This window comes from Barbatula barbatula (genome assembly GCF_947034865.1).
Source record: "Barbatula barbatula genome assembly, chromosome: 20".
Lineage (NCBI taxonomy): Eukaryota > Metazoa > Chordata > Actinopteri > Cypriniformes > Nemacheilidae > Barbatula > Barbatula barbatula.
Genome location: NC_136783.1, coordinates 13,335,386 through 13,357,384, shown reverse-complemented (window position 1 = coordinate 13,357,384; position 21,999 = coordinate 13,335,386). Strand labels below are relative to the sequence as shown.

Here is a 21,999-nt window from a genome sequence, read left to right as displayed (position 1 = left end):
GTCCAATAAAGCTGGAGAATGTATCCTGCCAATTAATAATGTTGCTGTCCAATGACCTTCCACTAAGTTCAATGAGAAAAAAACATTGACATTTACATTTAGCAGATGTTTTTATCCAAAGCGACTTACAAAGAGTTCGGGGAGCAATAAGCGATATAAAAGCCCCAACAACAAAGACCTGCTCACCATGACGGCAACACACTTACCACTAAACCGCTGGGGCTTTTGGATGTAACCTGCTTAAGAATAAGTACTTAATGATACAAACAGTATTGTTTGCATCAAACTAGTTGTATTTGACTAAATGTGCATCCATGCATAAGTTTGAAGGGGTAGAATCCTGGCAGTTGGGCAAAACTGATCATGCCCGAATATTACCCACTTGAAATATTATCCTATAACGTGTAACATAGTCTGGCTTTGGAATATGACATTGTCTGTGAAATAATTAAGGACATACAACGCTCTGTTGTGGAAAAACAGGATTATTTATCTTGGCTTCACACTCCATACAGTAGATGGCGCACATGCGCCATAAACGGACAAGCGTGATGACGTCCTACTCAGCGTCAACTGTAACCGACTACAACGCTTTCTCATAAGAAGTCATACACCTCTATCCTTTTTAACGAAATGCTGAAAACATGTATTCGTTCACGGACAACACGGTGAGTGTAACTACACTGACAGGTTTGTTATTGGATATTTAGTGCCACATTTTAAGGATTCGCGTTCTTCTGTATGCCGCGCGTAAAGAACTCGCGCACGTTAGCCTAGCATACTAGCTTCAAGTCACGGTGAAATAACAATACCCAATACACTACCTTATTATTATTAAAATAACTAATATTTGAATATTAAAGAGCTAAGTCTTTCTATTTCTCCAATTTCATTATAACTCGATGTGTGAAACGACTTAAAATGTGTTATAGCGTCGTTAGCATTTCCTTATCTCTGAACTACAATGCTATGTTGTTGAAAAGCCTTGTGACAGTGGTTTGGGTTTTACGGTGTTTCCTGGTTAGCAGGTGTTTGATAAGAGTATCCTTGTAAGAATATCTTATATATTGCAGCCATCCACGTTGTCGTGGTAGAGAGTTCGTTAAGATTTGAGCTCAATTTAAATATAAATATTCACGTGTGTGCTCACAGTTCTTGAGTCAACCATGACCTCACTGTCATCCTCTCATTTGACGGGGACGAGCTCAGCATGCAGGACCCTTCCTGGGGAGGGGAGCCAGGTGACCAATGTGCACATTTACATTTCTTTTACGTCGTCCATATTTATTCATACGACGTTATACTTCATTTGATTGCACATATAAATGTATGGTCTGTTTGTTGATGCAGGTCCAACCCAGGGCTCCTCTCCTGCAGATACTGAGAGTGGCAGGTGCTCGGGAGGAGGTGTTTACTCTGAAGGAGGTGAGGGAACGTTTGAAGAGTATCATAAGGCACCAGTTCATTAAACGCTTGCTAGATTTGATATGCTGAGGCACCAGTTCGTTAAATGATTGGTGAATTTTCCATTAGGTCATGCACTATCTGGGTCAGTACATCATGATGAAGCAACTGTATGACAAACAAAGGCAACACATCGTCCACTGTCAAGATGACCCACTCGGAGAGCTGCTGGAAGTTGGGAGCTTTTCTGTTAAGAACCCCAGGTGAGCTTATAGATTTCAATGAGAATGTCGAATTGGCAGATCAAAAGAGGCTTCCTTGTATTTGCCTGGCTGTCTCTGATATTTGTATACGTTAATGTTCATTTCTCTTGGTTATGATAAAATGTATTTTATGCATTTAGAGACATGAGTAAGTTTCTGTCGTTTAATGTCTGTGTTTGAATGTTCTGCTTTATTTCATAGTCCTGTGTATGAGATGCTGAAGAAGAATTTGGTTATATTGAATAATTCGGGTAAGTCCATTTCTCTTGTTGTTGAATGTGATTCTTAAGCGATGCATATTTTGAATGTAATAAAAAGGTCTCGCCTTTTATCTTGCTGTCATGTTGCACTTTTATTCCTCTCTCTTATTTTGATTAGCTTGATTTTTCATTTTGAGGCGTGTCTGTATGTGTGTTTGAATGGGATGTGTGTGCTACAGTTGGTATGTAAACACTTTGTATTTCTTTGTCTTTCTCCATTAATTATATAATTAGGGATCATGTCTACTACAAAAATCCTCATACAGCAACCTAAGAAACCATGCTAATAATATTCACAAGTATGCACTTCTGTTAAGGTTTGACATTAAGGGTGGCTGATGTGTGCCTGGTCAATTAAGGGCAGTTTTTTTTTTCTTTTCTTTTTTGTTTTGTTTTGTTTTGTTACTATGTCTTATTTGAAATGCAGATGCTGAAAAGAATCTTTCAGTCGGCAAGGGTTCTAATGCGTCTCCAAGTGAAGATCCTGGTCAGGTAAAACTACAGCATGGTGCACCGGAGAAACAGTGTCTATAACTCCTCTTCATGGCAAACAACTGTAGAGAAAATCATGATTTGATCAAAATCATCTCAATTAATTGTTATTCTCTTTTTAAATGAAATGCTGACATAAGTGTTAAAACAAATCAGTCTGTGCTCCAATTTTAGAAAAAACTGCTTTTAGTTGCACTTTAACGTTAGCTTTGTTCCTCTGAACTGTACTCACAGCAACTTTTACACTTGTGTCAGCTTTGTGCCCTGCAAAAGCCATCCTTTCTTTAATATCCTTATTCACCTGTCAACCAGTTATCCTCTGTGTCTTTCTCAAAACACATAAAGCGATTTCTTTCTGTATCTCAGGCTTTTCGCTGCAATGCGTTTTCACACGTAGCATCTCAGCCTGTTTGCCATGCAGAGGAGAGCAGCAGCTGTCTCCACTAGCCGCATCTGTACAGAGTGGCACCGTCTCTGTACTTCCCCACAGCCGGCTTGGGCTGGTGGTCCTTTCCGGTGAAGCCACCAGCATGGGCCTGGCTGCTGGGGGACAGAGTACTTGTCTCTGTTTGTCGCTCAGAGTTTCCTTCTCTGCGTCTTGGTTTCGGAAGGACTGCAGTTTCCTTCACAGTTCATTGGCCCTCTTTACACAACCCCACCCCCGTACTTTGTTGTTAACCATCCATATGTAACACCTCTGTCATGGGATGAGGTGCTTGGTAGCGTCGTTCATTTTAAGGCACTTTTTTTAGTTGTTGACATTTGGATTGACATTCTGTACTTGAAAGGATACATAGTCAGATTTAGATTGAATCACTTAGGTTGTGGATGTATGTAATCGACTCACTCACCTTTTTTAAGGTAATAAAGCTGTGTACCTGGTCCAGGGGTGCTTATAGGGATAGTTGATCCACAAAAGTATTTCATTGTTTGCTTACCTTTGTCATTCCAAGCCTCTATGACTTTCTTTTGTTGAACACAAGATATTTTCGAGAGTGTCTAATCAAACAACAGTGGCTTCCCATTGACTTCCATTATATGGAACCCAAACCATAGAGATATTTCTTGAAATATCTTCTTTTGTGTTCCAGAGAAGAAAGAGTCATACACAGGTTTTGAACAACACGGTGTGAATAAACAATGATTTAATGCAAAAATGATATCCCTTTAATCCCTCTGTTGGAGATTTATGTTCCACTTTCGCAAACCTGCATGTAATATTCAAAGCTACACTTAGCTGGTTTTGGTGTTAATAGTACTGGCTATTTAGACTCTTCAGAATAGTAGATCTCCAGGAAATTTTTCATTCATTCCCATTCCCTCACTCTATATGTGAGGGTGTGGCCTCTTGTTGCCACACCCCAGGGCACCTGATGTGAAGGAACTGCTGTCTTGCCGAGTGTCTTTTTGTTACTGTTCATTAATCTGGCTCTTCCCTTACTGTATAGGTTTCCTGTTGGTCAGTTAGCAATGGACAAGGTGTCAATGCCGGCAGTACGAGCACCACTGCTACGCAGAGCTCCTCTCAACGCAGGCCACGTGATCCTGATGAAGGTCAGCATAAGCCAAAGAATAATAATACTCGCACACTATTTGAGCAAAATATTACAAATATTACTTTGAAATGGTGGTTTGCATATACTAATATGACATTTAACGGATGATTTACAGATTCTTTAGACGGCTTACCCGGGTCTGCTTGCAAGCGGCCAAAGCTGGATGTGACTCTGGAAGAGTTGGAACTTTCAGGATTGCCTTGGTGGTTTCTGGGTAACCTGCAAAGTAATTACACTCGGCGGAGCAATGGTTCAACAGATATCCATACTAATCAAGTAAGAGGCCAAATCTCCCACAAAGACTATAAAGCATTTATCCCTAACAAAATGTGTCTAGTCATTACAATTTGGATACCCGTTAGAATGTAGAAGTTTTAATAAGTGCAGCAAGACTGTCACACAACTAGACTGAGGAATCAGCTCTCTCCCGTACAGGATGAGGACACAGCCATCGTGTCTGACACCACAGATGATCTGTGGTTCCTCAATGATGCGGAGAGTGAGCGGGTGAGTGCGGAGATGAAGGAGGCCGTGCTGGAGCAGGGCAGTGATGCAGAATCGCTGCATGAAGAGGAGGAGACCGGAAGAGACAGAAAAGATGACAGCAAGGTTTTTTTTTTATTTTCTTTGCTTTTGTAGCAGTTTAGCATGTAAGAATGAGAAACCAGCTTTCATTTTTGTTTTTAGATGCAGGAAGACCAGGATGAGGACTCTCAGTGTTTGAGTGATGACACGGATACAGAGATCTCCACTCAGGTAGAACCATGAAGAACAGACTAACAATTAGACAAACAATCTTGTCTTTTAAACCTACTTATAAAAGATAAGACCGAGTTGACCACATTATTGAACTCTTTCCTTTGGCAGGATACGTGGCAATGCTCAGAGTGCCGCAAATTCAACACACCGCTCCAGAGGTACTGCATGCGCTGTTGGGCTCTGCGGAAGGACTGGTACAAGGACTGTCCTCGTCTTGTGCACTCCATCTCCGTTCCGGACATCCCCGCCTACACTTCACATCCTGAGAGGGATGAAGATGAGGAGGAAGATGATGGAATCGACATGCCCGACTGCCTCAGGACTGTGTCTGACCCAGTTGTCCTCCCTTCACATCAAGTCTCTAGAAACCTCCCTCCTTTGTCTGCTTCTTCGTCTAAAGGGAAGGGGCCTTCACAGCTTCACCACTCCCAGGAGAGCTCCGAGGGTGACAGCCAGGACACCCTGGACATGGAGACCGAATACCATCCGGAGGCCATACTGGAGCCCTGCAAGCTGTGCCGGGTGCGACCACGCAACGGCAACATCATCCACGGGCGCACTGGTCACATGATCACCTGCTTTCCTTGCGCACGCAAGTTGCATAAATTTCACGCACCGTGCCCGGGGTGTGGCCAGATTATTCAGAAGGTCATCAAAACATTTATAGCATGACTCAAACAGGACAATTCACAGGCATGCATCAAACACATTTTCGTATCAAGGTTTTCATGTACACAATGAAGGAGGAAATAGATGAAACACTGCTAGTTCAAAATGAAAGCATAGAGTTGTGTATCTATATTGATTTGCAGTGCTTAGTACAAAGTAAATAAAAATAATGTACAGAATATAATTTAACTGTAATGCATTGAAACACGTAATAATGCTTTGCCATCATTTTTATTAACATAGGCTTCAGTAAATGTGCCTGCATAAACAAATTAAAATCTTATAGTACTTAGTTAAGTTTAAACAAAATTTTATAGCGTTTCTTTGGCAAGCATTTTATTTAAGAGCCCTTTCAACACACTTGACCAATTTTGCTTTTATTTGATAGAGAAAATATTTAAGTTTCTTTCCCCTCCAGATTTTGGCACTTAAACACTAAAGCCTTAGGCAACACTGTGGTGATATTGACCTATTATGGTCTATTGACCTAGTGGAGGGATTTGTGGAAAGGTGCTTTAAACAGTTTGTACTGTTATATTTATTTATTTATAAACTTGACACTCATTCTGATGGGAGGACCAAAGTTTGCTTGATAAGAACCTGTTGTATAACTTATCATATAGTGTTAAATAATCTTCAATGGTGTCGTACAGGAGCTTCAGTGAGAAGCCTGAACCTCTTTTTCATTAAAACGTAAAGGCTTGTGACGTCTTGCTTTCCAACTATTGGTTTCTGAAAGGGATAGTACACCAAAAAAATTCTGTCATCATTTACTCACCGTCACATTGTTCCAAACTTGTAAAATTTGTTTGTGCTGCTTAACTCAAAGGAATATATTAGGAAGAATGTCAGTAGCCAAAAAGATCTCTGCCTTCGTTGACTCGCACGGTATTTATTTTCCCTATTGGAGTAAATGGGGGCAAGATCTGTTTGGTTACTGACATTCTTCCAAATATCGTTCTTTGTGTTCAGCAGAAGAAAGGCATTTAGACATGTTAGGAACAACCTGAGGGGAGTAAATAATGACAGAATTTTTGGGTGAAATATCCCTTTAAAATTCCATTCCTATTTGCTTGTTTGTTTTAGTGCACACCTGTTCACTCGTGCCTGTTGAAGGATGGAATGGTATGTAGCATGCCATGCTAATTATATGTATATGAGAAGTTAGTGGATGGGTTCCTTTGTGCTTGTTCTCCAGATGTCCTACATTTAACTGCCAGGGGAGATGAAGCTGGAAAATGTAATGTCTTTGGACTGTCACGCTTTTGCACTGTCGTGCTTTTTATGGACAATACTCATAATGAAGAGTTTCATTGATCTTTTGAAACGCTTGTTTTTATGGTTGAAAGGTCAAAATGACTGATGTTGATTTGAGCGCATCTCTTCAAAGCGCATTTTTGCGAGTTTATGTGGGGTATTGTCATCTGTTTTTGTTAATGCTGCTGTGTTATTTCAGTACTTAAGTGTAATGTCTAAACTGTTGTGCAAGATCAGCTGATTTCAGCTATAATATTGTCCTCAGCCACCAGAGGACAAAAGCCATACGCAATTGATTCACGGTACTAGCTTTTCTTTTGCTAATGTACTCTATGCCTTTAGTTTTCTTTCTAGTTAATACTGTGTAATTTAACCTATTGGGATGCGATGGCTATACTGATGGCCTTTTTCCAATGACCAGAACTTTCTAGGGTGGTAAAACATTGCTACATCACTGCCATTATACCGCATAGTATGAAATCTGAAACAAATGAATCCTAGATGTTTGTTTGTTTTATCTAGTTTGTTTTCTCAATTCAATTTGAACATTGTTTCTTTGTTTTAAGTAAATAATCTAAATAAAAGGAGAAAACTGCTCTTCTTTCTCTTTATTTGCAACAATGGGCCGTTGTTTTGGGTAGCAATATCTTGAAATTATTTTCCAAGATGTTTGAGACCTGGAAACCTAAATTGAGAAAATGGGTAGGTGGGTGTTGTTCTTTTCTTCCACAAGATGGCAGCAAAAGCTTTTATTTTTCTAAAGCGGTATGAGAACTGTGCCTTTCATTTAAAGATCCTTGAAACATTCTTACAACATTTGGTTGTCCAGCGTTAGGATTAGTTTGATTAAATTGTATATATAAACACAACACTGTTGTTTTCTGGTGGTCATGGACTTTATCTGTGAAGGATGTGTGATTTAATACATGACATTCTGCTTATTTCTGTCCGTCAGCCCCATCCAATGGAAGATGCAGTGATGTCATTGGAAATCAATAATGAAAGTGTCTCTAGAGGTCAGAATCCGTGCTGAAGGATAATTGGGTTCTTTCTTTAATCGCACCTCTAATCTCTCACCAGCTCAGGTCTTTACCGTAATGGTCTGTTAAACTGACAGAATCTGGTTGGTAAGTGCTAAAAGGCTCTGTGCTCAAACATCAACACCACATAACACCCGTGACATGTTTAGATGCCCTCAACATTTTCAACAGCATTCTAAATATTCTTTGGTTTACTTTCATGCTTTTGAAAAAAGTAGTATGCCAAAACTTTCCCAAAAAAGTGATAAAATGTAATCTTTGAAAAAAACAATGGATCTATGGTGTTTTAGGAATTTGTCTTTCTGCAAACGCTAGTACATTTTCATAACCACATAAGAGGTTTTCAAGGAAAAGATATGTCTTTTTTTTGCCAGAATTGCTGGCATTTTTAAGGTAGGGAAAAGCTGTACTTGAGAAACCCATCTTAATTTCCTGAATAGCACGGCATATTCCATCCTGTCCTTTCTTTCCTCTAAACCAGGACTCTGAAAGAGAGATAGAGAAAGCATTGTTATATAACATAACGTTAACCAAGCTCATGAACAGTCCAACAGTTACGCTGTTATCACAGTCAGTTGACTGTCAATGACTTAGACTTGTTTCTTTTATTTAATTAGTTAAAATGCATTAAACCCACATCATTACCTTAATAATCTCTTGATGTGTTTTTCTCTTAAAGGGATAGTTTAAGTAAAATTCCTCGGAATCTACTCTTTTTGAAACTTGTTCTTTATGATGAAATTGTTATACTTTTGGCAGTGTTAATAAGCATTTTGTGAATTTATGTGGGGTATTGTCGTCATTTTTTTAAAATGTTGCTGTATTAGCACCACATGAGAATCAGTGTTGTAGTCCTAACAAATTAAGTGTTGTAATATAGTATAAAACCATAACCAAGACCTCAAATGTCCAAAAGAGAGGGGTCCGTGTGTTTGTTTTTCTAGTAACAATTGACAATTATTTCAGTTAAATATTCATGCATAATTCTTCACTTATGGTTTGAATTAGGGATGCACCGATATGTACATTTTTGGCCATAACGATAATTCTTTATCATCGGAAGCCCATAACCGATATATGGCCAATATACATTATCTAAATATTAATATAAAATTTCCTAAATCTGAAACAAAAATCGAAAAGTGGACAACTGCTTTCATTTGATAACATTGACTGCAGAAAACAAGGTAATCATTAGTTCTCTTTTTTGCCCCTGAAAATCATGTAACAAGCCAACTTTACACTGGTTAGAGTTTCTTTCACCTTCAAACTTTTCTGGTATATTTTTTATTTAATAAACAGCAACCCACAATATGCTTTTGTTCCTATAATTTACACATTACAGTATGTTATCTACATAATGTACCTACATCAAAAATGTTTTGCTAATAGCAGTAAGTGATTGATCAAGACAGAAAGATACTGTACTGCACTGTATTTTAACCGTGAGCAGCGTGCAGATGAAGAATTTTAACTAGTGGAAATTATTTTTTATTTATCGGCTATAATACATCGGCCTACATTTTTATTATCGACTGATAACATTGAAAACGACCATTTAATCGGCAGATACATATGGCCGATAATTTATCGTGCATAGTTTGAATGATATATGAAGTTATACGTTGGTTATAAAAAAATAAGTTTGTGGATAAAACAGGTCTACAGTACTGTTGACCACAAATACAATATTGTTACAAAGCATCATCATACAATTAGAATATCAGCTGATTTATTTCACTAATTCCATTCAAATGTGAAACTTGTATCTACTTGCATATTCATTCATTACACACAGACTGATATATCTCAAATGTTTATTTCTTTTAATTTTGATGATTGTAACTGACAACTAAGGAAAATCCCAAATTCAGTATCTCAGAAAATTTGAATATTACTTAAGCCCAATACAAAGAAAGGATTTTTAGAAATCTTGGCCAACTGAAAAGTATGAACATGAAAAGTATGAGAATGTACAGAACTCAATAATTAGTTGGGGCTCCTCTTGCCTGAATTACTGCAGCAATGTGGCATGGCATGGAATCGATCAGTCTGTGGCACTCACCAGGTATTATGATAGCCCAGGTGAATTTATATTACAGCTGCGTTGACCTTGGACCTCAGAAAACACAGTGGACCAACACCAGCAGATGGCACCACAAACCATCACTGACTGTGGAAACTTTACACTACACCGTGGATTGTGCGCCTCTCCTCTCTTCCACCAGACTCTGGGACCCTGATTTCCAAAGGAAAAGCTAAATTTACTTTCATCAGAGAACAGCAGACCAGTCCTATTTGTCTTTAGCGCATGAGACGCTGTCTGTTGTTCAAGAGTTGACACAAGGAATGCAACAGCTGAAACCCATGTCTTGCATACGTCTGTGCGTAGTGGTTCTTGAAGCACTGACTCCAGCTGCCGTCCACTCTTTGCGAATCTCCCCCACATCTTTGAATGGGTTTTGTTTCACAATCCTCTCCAGGGTGCGGTTATCCCTATTGCTCATACACTTTATTTCTACAACATCTTTTCCTTCCCTTCGCCTCTCTATTAATGTGCGTGGACACAGAGCTATGGGAACAGCCAGCCTCTTTTGCAATGACCTTTTGTGTCTTGCCCTCCTTGTGCAAGGTGTCAACGGTCATCTTTTGGACATATGTCAAATCAGCAGTCTTCCCCATGATTGTGTAGACTACAGAACTAGACTGAGAGACCATTTAAAGGCTTTGCAGGTGTTTTGAGTTCATTAACTGATTAGAGTTTGGCACCATGTGTCTTCAATATCCTTTTCACAATATTCAAATTTTCTGAGATACTGAATTAGGGATTTTCCTTAGCTGTCAGTTATAATCATCAAAATTAAAAGAAATAAACATTTGAAATATATCAGTCTGTGTGTAGTGAATGAATATAATGTACAAGTTTCACTTTATGAATGGAATTAGTGAGATAAATAAACTTTTTGATGATATTCTAAGTATATGACCAGCACCTGTACGCAGGATTACGTAAAAACACGTGCAAGATTTTAGATAGGCCTGATACACATGTAAATTAGTCATCACTGCCATACTTTGTGTCAACACTTCTTAATAATTTAAGGGGAAGATATTAATGTACGAAGTAAACTTTGTGGTAAAAAACAAACTTCATTATTTTAAATGTAGAAAAAAACCTATAACGAGGAAGGTTATATCGCTATAAATCGCAATATCACGTATCACGAATCACTGTATTATGTAAATGCAAATGTTGAGGACTGAAAAAATGCAGCTGTAATATTGTCCTCAGCCACTAGAGGGCAATAGTACCTTTAAAAAGGTAGTAAATTCATGGTACAGCTTTTTGTTTTCCTAAAATATTCCATTCCTTTTTGTGTTAATACTTGTTTTAAATTTAAAACAAATACTTTGATAGAGGAAAAAATAAAATAACTGTTTCTATTGATTTATGTAGCAGTATTTTGACCGCTATAATTGAACGCATATTCAGAGTGTAAATTGAAGTGATGGTTCACCTTCAAAATGAAACTTCTGTCATTTATTTATCCTCTTCTCATTTCAAAGCTGTCTGACTTTCTTTCTTCTGCAAAACACAAAAAATATAAATTGAAAAACGTCGGCAAGAGAAAACCATTGGTCCCCATTGAGAAAATCATAAGAAAAAACATCACAAAGATAAAAATGACAAAATTTTCATTATGAATTATTCCTTTAAGTTGTTAAGGTCCGTATAATATTAACTGGCCACCTTGGCAAGCCTGTTTTCATGCATACGTATGGGGTTAGCTTTAGCAGTCCAGAAATGGATGTTCGTTATACCACGAGACTTCTATTTCCATTTCTGAAGTGTAGTTTAAAATATGTTCTTTTCACACAACCCGTCTCTTAGTGTTAAAGCTGTTCATCAAGGTGAAACATTTTTACGGTATATCAGTATATTGGGCTGTTCATTTTATGTGGCCTTTTGATGGTCATGAACTTTGTATATGTTTGAAGGATGTGTGAATTAATACATGACATTCTACTTGTTTCAGTCCGTCAGCCCCATCCAATGGAAGATGCAGTGATGTCATTGGAAATCAATAATGAAAGTGTCTCTAGAGGTCAGAATCCTTGCTGAAGGATAATTGGGTTCTTCCTTTAATCGCACCTCTAATCTCTCACCAGCTCAGGTCTTTACCTTAATGGGCCTACCATCATCAGGTTACATCTGTTGAACTGACAGAAGCCGGTTGGTGAGTGCAGAAAGGCACCATGCTTGCACATCGATGCCATGCACTGTATGTCGGCGCCATATTGTTAGTTAAAGGATGAGACTTTAGTGCTCGGTTTCACAGACAAGGATTAGGACTAGTCCCAGACTAAAATGGAAGTTCGAGCTGTCTTAAATAAAAATAAAGTAAATTGCAACTGGCATCTTTAAATATGTAATTTCTGGTGTGCATCTTGATACAAAACAAAGGCAATGTTTCTATATAAGGTATTTTAATAAAAGTGATTTAAATATTCTAATTTATCTAAGGTATAGTCCTGTCTTAAACTTAGCCTTGTCTATGAAACCGGGCCTAGATATATGTGAAACATCGATCTAGATGTTCCTTGGTTTTCTGTTATATTTTTTTCAATCTTTGTGTCTGTGGCATGAGGTGCAAGTGTTTGTTTTCTCTTTGACTCTTTCTCAGTCTTTGTTTACAGTATGTGACCGTAAGGAAGATGTAGTGATTGTGAAATTGGTATTGACAATGCGTGAAGCAATGATTTGCCCACATTGCCCAAGCTTTGGTTTGCCTGGTGACGTCTTCGCTGTTGCTTCACATTATTCTCAATGCTTATTTATTTATATAATATCTTGATATATAAGCCACCCTGTTATGAATGGGATCTTGCTTGTTTGGTGAAGCCAGGTTGAAATATTCATCCAATTTGGTTTATATAAAAATACAGTAAGCTACTACCAATGGAAACTGACTTTCAGTTAATGAGATTTATACCCTTATCATAAATACTTATTAGAAATCCTACAATATTTTGATGCATTCGCTTCTAATGGCACTGCTTAGTTCTGCATGGATAATGAATGTTATACCATAATGAAGCATACACAGTCGACACATGAGTGAGACCTTTTTGTTTTCATTTAGCTATTAGAGCCAGACCATTTAAATAATTGCAAAATAATTGAATAGAATTAATTTCCTTCTATTTATTCTCTGTGAAAATGGTGACAGTCATTTATATATAATGAAGTTGTGTTCAGCGCTGGGGCTGTGAAGCTTTTATTGTTTAGTCAATATTTTTAGGCATCTACTGGAAAATAGGGAATTTTAAGAGGACTGTCAACTGTTCGAATGGGGAGATCCTTAATAAAATATGTTACTTTTGACTGTATAGATTTACAAAAACATTGTTCCTGCTTTTGGCTACTTTTCTTTCTATGAACTGTATTCAGCTGTTTGTCTAGGTCCTCTCGCGATAATAAGGTTTGGCTGAGAGCCGTCATTAAAATTAAGGTACAGTTCTCCTAAAAATTTTAGTCTCTTCAACTACTGACCATCTTGTCTTTTCAAACCTTTTTGGCTATCTTCAACAATACGTTTTTATTTTGGATGAACTCACCATTTGAAATGTATTGACCTTTATGTATTTTCCCCCTTTGACAAACATGGTCACTATGCTATCCTGCTGTTGCAAAAAAAAGGAAACGCAAACATCTTTTTTTTGTTTCAAAAAGAAAAAATAGCTAAATATGGGTTTGGAATGGAATGAGTAAATGTGAGTAAATAATGAAAGAATTTTTATTTTTGCCGATTCTATTCCTAGTTTTCGATCATATTTCTAAAGCAAAATGAAGAGCGTTGATGTGAGAGGTGTAGAGATCTCTCACAGACATACAATACATGCCCACACACTCATGCCCAACCTAAAACAGCCCAGTTCTACTCCATTAACCAGTGTCACTTCCCATTTCTGGGCTCTTGCTCCCCCGTTCCATATTCCATTATCTTACTCACACGGTCTGGCTTCCTTCCCCTTATGGGGAAATCGATAGCCACACTAAATAGATTTCACAATCAATTTTTCTATCATCGTTCCACAAAACTGCTTCCTGGCTTTTGAAATAGGAACGCTTTAAAGAAAAGGAAAGGAAAAAGAGCAACAAAATGTTTAAAGTGCTGAATTTGGTGATTGTCTGCTATCAAAAGGTTGAGTAAATTTTGGTTAGGGTTTAGTTTTTAGTGTATGCAGTAAAGATTCACAAGACTTTGATAAGTGTAAGTTCTCAAGCAACTTCTGAGAAACACCAACTTTACTTGGAGTTTGCTTAAAACCAACACCAACAAAAGATTATTTGGCACCCAACCAAATGCAGCCCAGGACCTATAAGCTCAATTAGGTGTTTATCATAAAAAACACATTTTAATTTGACCATTTGTTGTTATTGTCTTTTCAGAATTTATTAGGTGTATGTATGTACTTTGTGAGTTCCCTCTTTTAATGTGATAGAACCGTTATTCTTATAAACCAAGCAAGTAATAGACCAAATGTCACACAATATCAGTTTGTTCAACATACCATTCTAAAGTGAACTATGTATTTGTGGCTAAAACTGACCATCTGCTACAGGGGATAGAGATGATGATGATTCTCAAGCTTAAAGACATCACATTCTGCTTGAATTTCTATCTTCCGTTGATCAGACTTTTTAGTCAATAATCCCTTTTATTCAGTTATTTGACAAATATGGTGCTTATGCACTGGACTAGAGCTATAGCAGCAGCTGTAATGTTACAGGGAGCTTGCTATGCGTTGGTTTTAATGTTCCTTTGATCTTGCACTGTAAAAATGTTTTCATTTTTCCTCCATTAAACGTTTGGGTTATGGTTCAGTGGTGCATTGAGCCTTGTGCTTTGGCATTTCCAGCCTTAATAGGCTGGAATGGATCCACTGGAGTCTAAAGGTTGGCTTTAAAAGTTTTGAAACGGATTCCAGTCATTTTCCATATTCCTATTATAACTATAATGTGCAATAACAGTCATCTGCGATTATGTATGATAGCTCCAAAACATATTTACCATTGTTACCTCTAAACCACAGACCTCTGCCAAACATGTCATTTTATATTTTTAGGCATCAGTCAAGTTATTGTTTTGAGACAACCACAGCGATCAATTGATACTGTACAAAAGGCCACTGTTGGAGGAAAAGTGGATGAATGCGATACTCTTCCTGTCAACAGCAGAGGTTTCAAGCCCGAGGCTCTTCTCTCAACACATTTAGGATGCCGAGGGCTGTTTTGCAACTCTACAGAAACTCCTTGCTATGGTAAATATGCTTTAAAAATGAATGAATACTTTATGTATTTTTACCCTTAAGGCAGTATTTTGATATGATGGACCTTATGTACTAATGGCATAACGAATCCATGAAATCACAATAATGCAAGTGAAAGATTTTGATTATGCATGAGCTTGAATTTTTGTTAGGTGATGTAAAGGCAACATCCAATATTAAACGTTTCTGAAAAACGCTGTTGATGTTTGAAATCGACATCTTAACAATCACACTCCTGCTTTCATTGCTCCGCCCTTCTTGGTGATGAAACTACTGTATATCGCGTGGCTGTCCTTCCAAAACATTGCATGTCCAAATTCACTGTTTTTCAGAAAATGAAAAAACCCACTGTACTTTTTAAATGATTAAATACTGTGTGGTCAAAATTGGTTAATGTTTGCAAAACCCAGTGACAAACAAAAAGGGTAACTAACAAAAATGATTTAAAAGGACAGCAGTGATAGGTTGTTTTGCATTAACATGTTTTAAAAGAATCATGTTTTGTGTCACCGTTGCTTTTAAAATGGCTTGTAACTTTAACTGAGTGTTAAATCTCAGACTGACTTTGATTTATAATACCTCCATACAATCGACCAAACCTTGACATCAGTCCAAAATGTTTTAATTATAGCTCAAAATAGAATTTAACACACAGTCATCTAAATTATTTCAGAAAGTGGTGTTGAATAGGAAATTCAGATTTATGTACAGCTTTGGGGAGGGAAACGACCAATGATCAACAAATTAAATCAAACCAGAACGAAATCATTTTGATTGGGCAAAATGGTCAAGTTAAAGAGAGAGTCACTGAAACAAGAGGGCACGGCAATCACAAACTGACAAAAAATGAAACATCTGACAAAGAAACAGAGTTACTATAAAATGACAGACTGTAAAAAATGGATTTCCCCATTTTTGAGAATGTAGGCTAACAGTTTACAATCCCCAGTGCTGTTGACTTTCCTTCCCTGGATAAAAGAGGAGCCTGTCTGTAGCCTCTCTAATGAATTATTTCTCTCATTAATGTAGTTCTTCAGCGGTCAGAGCAGTGTTCCCTTATACTGTGCATCAAATAGTCACCTGACAAACTATTTAAGAAAAAGTTAATTTGTCTCATTTTACACAAGCAGACTTGGCACTATCTTTCCTTGAAGCGTCTTCCATTAGCGCTCTGACAGGACTCGTTTCCTCAGTACTGAGAAAGATGGAATCTCTGCCGTGCTCACTTTGTATAAAACATTGTGTGGATATAGAAGCAAATGTCTTCTCTCATACCAAATGTTTGACTTTTTTGTTGAAAGGGCTGAAGTCTAATGCCAGTGAGCCATTGAGCATCACAGGAGATTCACACACTTTCTCCATGAACCTTCTCTTCAATAACACATGTCCAGGCTGTAAGTCCATCAGCGCTGAAACATGTCCGTTTGGGGTGGTTTTTAAGCAAGGGTCTGGGATGTTTCAGAGGGTTGAGTTTACGGACCCTGTTGGATGCAAAGATTAGTCCATTTCGGGGGAACAAATATATTTTGTGCACTTAACGCTTTCCATTTCTCTGGGATGGTTGTAACATTGGAGTGGTTTTGGGGGCTCCTTCTACAAAGCACAATTCAACACGTTGTTAAAGAGAAAGCACATATGACAATAGTTATAGAACATTTAAGACAACTCTCTTTATATCAGCACTTTTTATAACGCTTGCTTGGAGATCGCCTCCTGGTTTAGTTTTCCACCAAATAAAGGTAAATTGTCACACACAGCCTGTAGAATGTTCCTCAGAAGACTTGGACTTGAGTTTAGTGTTAAGAGGCTTGAATAATGTTTGTTGCTTTGTCCGTCCTTTGTTCTCCTACATTGAATCTCTTTCTCAATATTAAAAATATATAAGTGCTCCTTATCTTTCTACAACCGTTCGGTCTGTTGTGACCAACAAAAATCGAGAGGTTGCATATAAACAGACTATGGGCTGTTATTTAAGATTGGCAGCACAGATTTTGTGCCCTTGGTTGATATATTGTATGTGAATACATAAACAAAAGCTTTTAATATACATATATGTATTGTAACTTTTTCAATATAAAATAAATACAAATCTTTTTTCCACGTGTTTTTTCCACTAGACTTGAAACTGGGTTGCTTTTTATGTAAGGAGATCTGCCATGTAAATTCTTGTAGTTTTTGTGTCAGATGATCAGTTGTTTTGACTCTCCAGAGTGGTAAAGTAAGAAGCTTTGTGAAGCTTGTACTCAAAGGAATTGTTGTCCATCGTTCTTGAACGCTTTACTCTCCTCAGCATGCCTCATTTGTAAGCCCCTGGGCATCTTGTCCCAGCAAAGTATTTTTAAGGTCTTTTCCTCTACCGTCTGATAGGGCTTTATCAAGGTTCTGCTGATTCAGGTCTTTTGCCGGTATTTGAGGAACCATTAAAGCGGTTGCCTCCTTAGTTAGAATAGTGGTGTGAGGTTTCTCAAGCTCAGACATGTGGTCTCTCCAAAGGAACGAAGAGCCACTATGACATGTTCTTGCTGCCAGTAAAAGGAGCAGAACTGATACAGCCAGTAGAACTGCAGGGGTCAGGTCTGGTAACGGATCTGTCATGGTCACCTCCTTGGTTGTTAGATGAACACAGGAGGTGCTATTTGACTCAATATGAAGACAGACTTTGTACTGAGTGCCTGGTTGGAGACGGGTTAGGTTGAATCTTCTGGTGCCAGCTAGAATTCGAGTACTGTGTCTATGATACCCTTCCAGACTTCCATTGGCCACCCAAGAGAGATGGGCAGTGGGGACGTTATGACTTGCTTGCCAGGTCAGTATAGCGTACCTTTCCTTGACATCCTGCACTTCAAAGCTATCTTCTGTTTTTTGAGTACTTGCATGAACCATTCCACTTCCCTCTAACTGTAGATTCAAGCTTCTAGTATCAGCTCCCACTAGGTTCTGTGCAACACAAGTATAGAGACCAGTTTGTTCATTGGTGACTCCAAAAATCTCCAACGTTCCCTCTTTTAGAACCCGATAAGGACCATAGCTTCTGGATGGACTCAATCTCATGCCCTGGGGTATGACCCAGTAGATACTTGGTTCTGGCTCCGCTAGGGCTCGGCAATGCAAGGCTACATTCTCTCCATGTTTGACTTCAATGTAAGAGGGGAATGTGCTTGGGGCAATCAAGGGCAGGCAGCTGTCTGCCATCTCTCTGAATGAGACTTCTTTAACTCTCCTGGCTTTGAGCTCAGGAGGCTCAGAGCAGAAAGTGGATTGAGGCTCAATGAAACGGACTTGCTTGTCATTGTCAGCTCCCACCCAGCGGATCAGGCAGTCACAGCGAATGGGATTGCTGTGCAGGCTGATTTCTTGAAGGCTGGGCAACGACCTTATTGTCTGACGATGCAGGGCACTCAGGGCATTACTGTTCAGCATTAGGCTTTCCATGCTTGACAATTTTTGGAAGGCCTGAGGGTGAATATATGAGAGCCGAGGATTGTTCGTGATCTCCAGCTTGGTCAGTTCGGGGAGGTTTTCCATCGCTGAGTGCTCGATAGAAATCAGCTCCTCCATGTTGTTTAAGCCAAGTTCCTTCAGGTGAAGCATATTTCTGAAATCTCCTTTCTGGACTAGCTGAATGGGGTTTTTGTTCAAATCAAGAAACTTTAGACCCGGTAGTTTCTGCAGTGCTTCTTTTGGAACTCTTAATAGGTGGTTGTCATAAAAGCTGATGCTCTCCAGATTTTGAAGGCCTTCAAGTGCTCTCTCCGAGATCTCACGTAAGCCCATGCCTGCCAGGACCAGGCTGCGCAAAGAGCCTAGTGGTTTAAAATTGAGGTCCTGGATTGTGTCTACAGGGTTTCCGCCAATCATGAGTACTTCTAGTTGTGGCAAAGCATGGAACCAGCGTCTGTCGATTAATACCAGGCGATTAGAGTTGAGATGAAGCCTTAGAAGTGTATCCAGGCCTTTGAAGGCACCAGGGGAAATGCTTCTTAGCCGGTTGTGATTGAGGTACAACTCCTGCAGGCTCGGGAGACCAAAGAATGCTGCTTCGGGGAGATGCCTCAGCTGGTTTTCTTCCATATGTAGGCTAAGAAGAGCTGGCAGGTCAGTTATCCTCAGGTTCCGGGTACTGGTAAAGCTGTTATGGGAAAGATCCAACTCTGTCAGATTGACAAGGCCCTGGAGTTCTGTCTGGTCCACAGAACTGATGAGGTTACTTTGCAGCCTGAGGGTTTGTGTCTCTGAAGGGAGGGAAGTGGGCAGCTGGATAAGTAGCAGGTCATTGCAGTCAACCGTAGGAGCCTCTCTATACACAGACTGGGGAGAGTACCAGGGCTTGATTTGGCAGATGCACTGGAGGGGGCAGGGCACTCTCCAAGGCATGGATTGAATAACCAAGGAGCTTGCAACTCCAAGCATGAGATGAGTGTGCAGAAGAACCATTGTTATCTGTCCCATTTTCATAATTAGACTGATTTTCTGTAGATTAACTGTGAGCTTGACAATTCTGTTTGAGTTCTTATACCCGTCTCTCACAAGTTATGTGATAGGAGAGCCGAGGGCCTGCTAGAATTGTGCTAAATAAATTATCTTAAAGATTAAGTGAGTTCAGTCTAATCATCACCAGCCTTGTGAAGTAGTCATTCAAGTATCCTCCTTTGGTCACCTAAACAGTGTGGCAGTTTTTCAGTTAGCTTTAATTCAGTCCAGTCTCACTTCATTGATCTTACATCCTTGCACAGTGGAGTAGGTTTTTTGGATGCGATCAGAGGCACACCTGGAAAGACAAAAATAGGACACTTGGTCAAAGCTGTTATCACACAGAAATTGCATTATGAGATTCTGTACCTTCATATTTAATTAATAATATTGTTCCACAATTCCCTCCGTTAGTTATTTCCTTTAGATTTGAAGCATTGTTTATACTGTAAGTATTAAATTGGTTTGTACTTCGTCATTGTTATAAAATCGTGATTGCGTGAGGCCACGCAACAACTCAAATTGAATGTGGAGTATTTGCACTAGTATCAAAACACCTTGCAAGCTTCTATATTTCTCTGTAAAGAGCCCCTCTCAATTAGTTCTGGGACATTGCTGCTGAATTTCAATGCCCATCTTGGAGCTGCTAGAAGATTACTTCTGTGAAAATACGAGAGTAACGCAGGCGAACATTTGTGTGAGCCTAATTCGTGGCTCAGGATTTAACTCTGCAAATAATCAAGGCCCTAGTATTACTCATATGTTGGAGGTTTGTAAGTAATGGGAAAAATGTGACATGTTTTGGGCAAAATTCGCAAGGCACAGACTCAGAAGGGACATAAAAATACATTAAGGGAGCAAAGCCCGACAGCGGTCTAACCTACTTTGTTTAAATTTTGTGACAAGGCAAGTAGAGGAAATGTTTCAACTGTCTACTTAGGATTTACAGAACAGTTTCTATACATGATAAACCTTCTTAAATTATCTAAACGTTGCACAATTCATAACAGCTTGGAAGGTGTTCGTATTGACAGTATTCTTTTTAGACACTCCTGTAGGTTCTTATTATTTTCTTTAGTATGATAACGCCAGAACTTTAAAATCATTGACTCAGATGAACTTATTTAGTAAAACCTTCATCAGAGGAATTACACATAGACAATACAATATCATATTTCATTCTTTATTTAGACACTTCGACTGCATGCCAGAATGGCTTATGTGCTTTATTTGTTCTGATTATACTATCCACCCTTCTCCTTCCTTTGCTAAAGCTTTGCCACATTGATCCATCCTTCTCCTGAATGCCCAATTAGTCCTAATGTTCTCCCTGTCTTTCTTCTTCCATTCCCCAGAGATCCTCCTGCCGGTTCTAAGACTATTTGTGCTTCCTCTTCCTTCCTCTCTCAGATATCCACTATAGCACGCAAGGATAGGTGAACAATCCATAGCTATCAACAAGCCCATGTGAGTACAGCCCCGAGCTCTCCCCCGCCAGCCATCAGCATGCGTACTTCACCTTCGCCTCATTTACAATGTGTCAGCTTCTCAGGCAGAAACTTGGCCCTCATGATGCACCCTGTTACCCTGGACCAGCTGGTCCTGGGATGCGTTACGCACCGCTGATTCCTCGTCTCGGCCGTAATGAGTTGAAGGGGGTTTGAATATCCCTAATGTGGGGCGAATGGAGATGTTTGGATTTGGGGTCTTCCCCTGCATCCTGAATGTGGTAGTAGAAAGATAGAAAGTGTTGAAAGGTCACTTACGTATGATGTGCATTAAACGAAATTTGCTGGTATAGGGAATTGCTAGTCGGCTAGTTCAGCACTGAACAGTAAAACCACTTGCGGTTTCCAACAATGGCGCCATTCAGCAGGTGGTCCATCTTTTAGCATCACCTCATACCTCCCATAGTCTGTTCTTTCAGGTTTACCAGTCAGACATCTTTAATTCAGCTCTGCACAAATCAGATAAAATCTGACAGATGCTTCAATGCGGCACTGAAAGTATTCAGTTAATAATAATCTTCTTTTGTTGACCTTAACAATGGACCCTGCAAGCTACTATTATCTCCCTTTCGCAACAAAGAATATAATGGAAAGACAAGCTTAAATACTCCAGCGTGACTGTGATTTGACACAAAACATGCAATCGCATTCTCACTACCCCGACAAAGACAATTGCATCCCCATGTACCGCAAGCCTGTCAGGTTTAACCAAAACACTGTTACGTTTAATCACAATTTATCCTTATGATTTGCTTTGCAGATTGCAGGGTTAAGCAGAATTCGTCGCCGTTAGTTTCCTTACAGCCTGATGTTCATTCACGTCACGACTGCTGCTCAGAGAGTATACAAAGCAAGCCACCTCTGGCTGCATGCTGATGCCTGGATCTCAATGCAAAAGCTCCCTCTGTCCTCTCCAACAACTCATTTCACAGCTTAACAGTGAGTGGAGAAGAAAACAGGTCTGTTTGCTCTGACAGTAATGCAGA

General features: G+C 39.1%; 2 protein-coding genes across 3 annotated transcripts in view; one reads left to right on the top strand and one right to left on the bottom strand.

Annotated features, from left to right (window-relative positions):
• The first annotated feature begins 520 nt into the window (after positions 1-520).
• mdm4 (MDM4 regulator of p53) lies at positions 521-7,257 on the top strand. Of its 2 annotated transcripts, none has more exons than XM_079482835.1 (11): positions 521-668; positions 1,153-1,241; positions 1,351-1,425; positions 1,534-1,667; positions 1,869-1,918; positions 2,355-2,419; positions 3,868-3,973; positions 4,091-4,251; positions 4,411-4,584; positions 4,663-4,731; positions 4,843-7,257. In XM_079482835.1, exons 2-11 carry the CDS (start codon positions 1,167-1,169, stop codon positions 5,404-5,406), a joined length of 1,473 nt encoding a protein of 490 aa, XP_079338961.1. In that variant the 5' UTR covers positions 521-668; positions 1,153-1,166; the 3' UTR covers positions 5,407-7,257. The 2 variants fall into 2 exon arrangements, with proteins under 2 accessions (XP_079338961.1, XP_079338960.1); XM_079482834.1 differs by having other exon boundaries at positions 4,396-4,584.
• An 8,386-nt stretch (positions 7,258-15,643) lies between these two features.
• lrrn2 (leucine rich repeat neuronal 2) overlaps positions 15,644-21,999 on the bottom strand; it is a 38,482-nt gene continuing 32,126 nt past the window's right edge. The window contains exon 2 of the mRNA XM_079482938.1: positions 15,644-19,803. Within this exon, the coding sequence (XP_079339064.1) occupies positions 17,322-19,490 (2,169 nt within the window). The 5' untranslated portion in view covers positions 19,491-19,803 and the 3' untranslated portion in view covers positions 15,644-17,321. The remainder of the gene's footprint in view (positions 19,804-21,999) is intronic.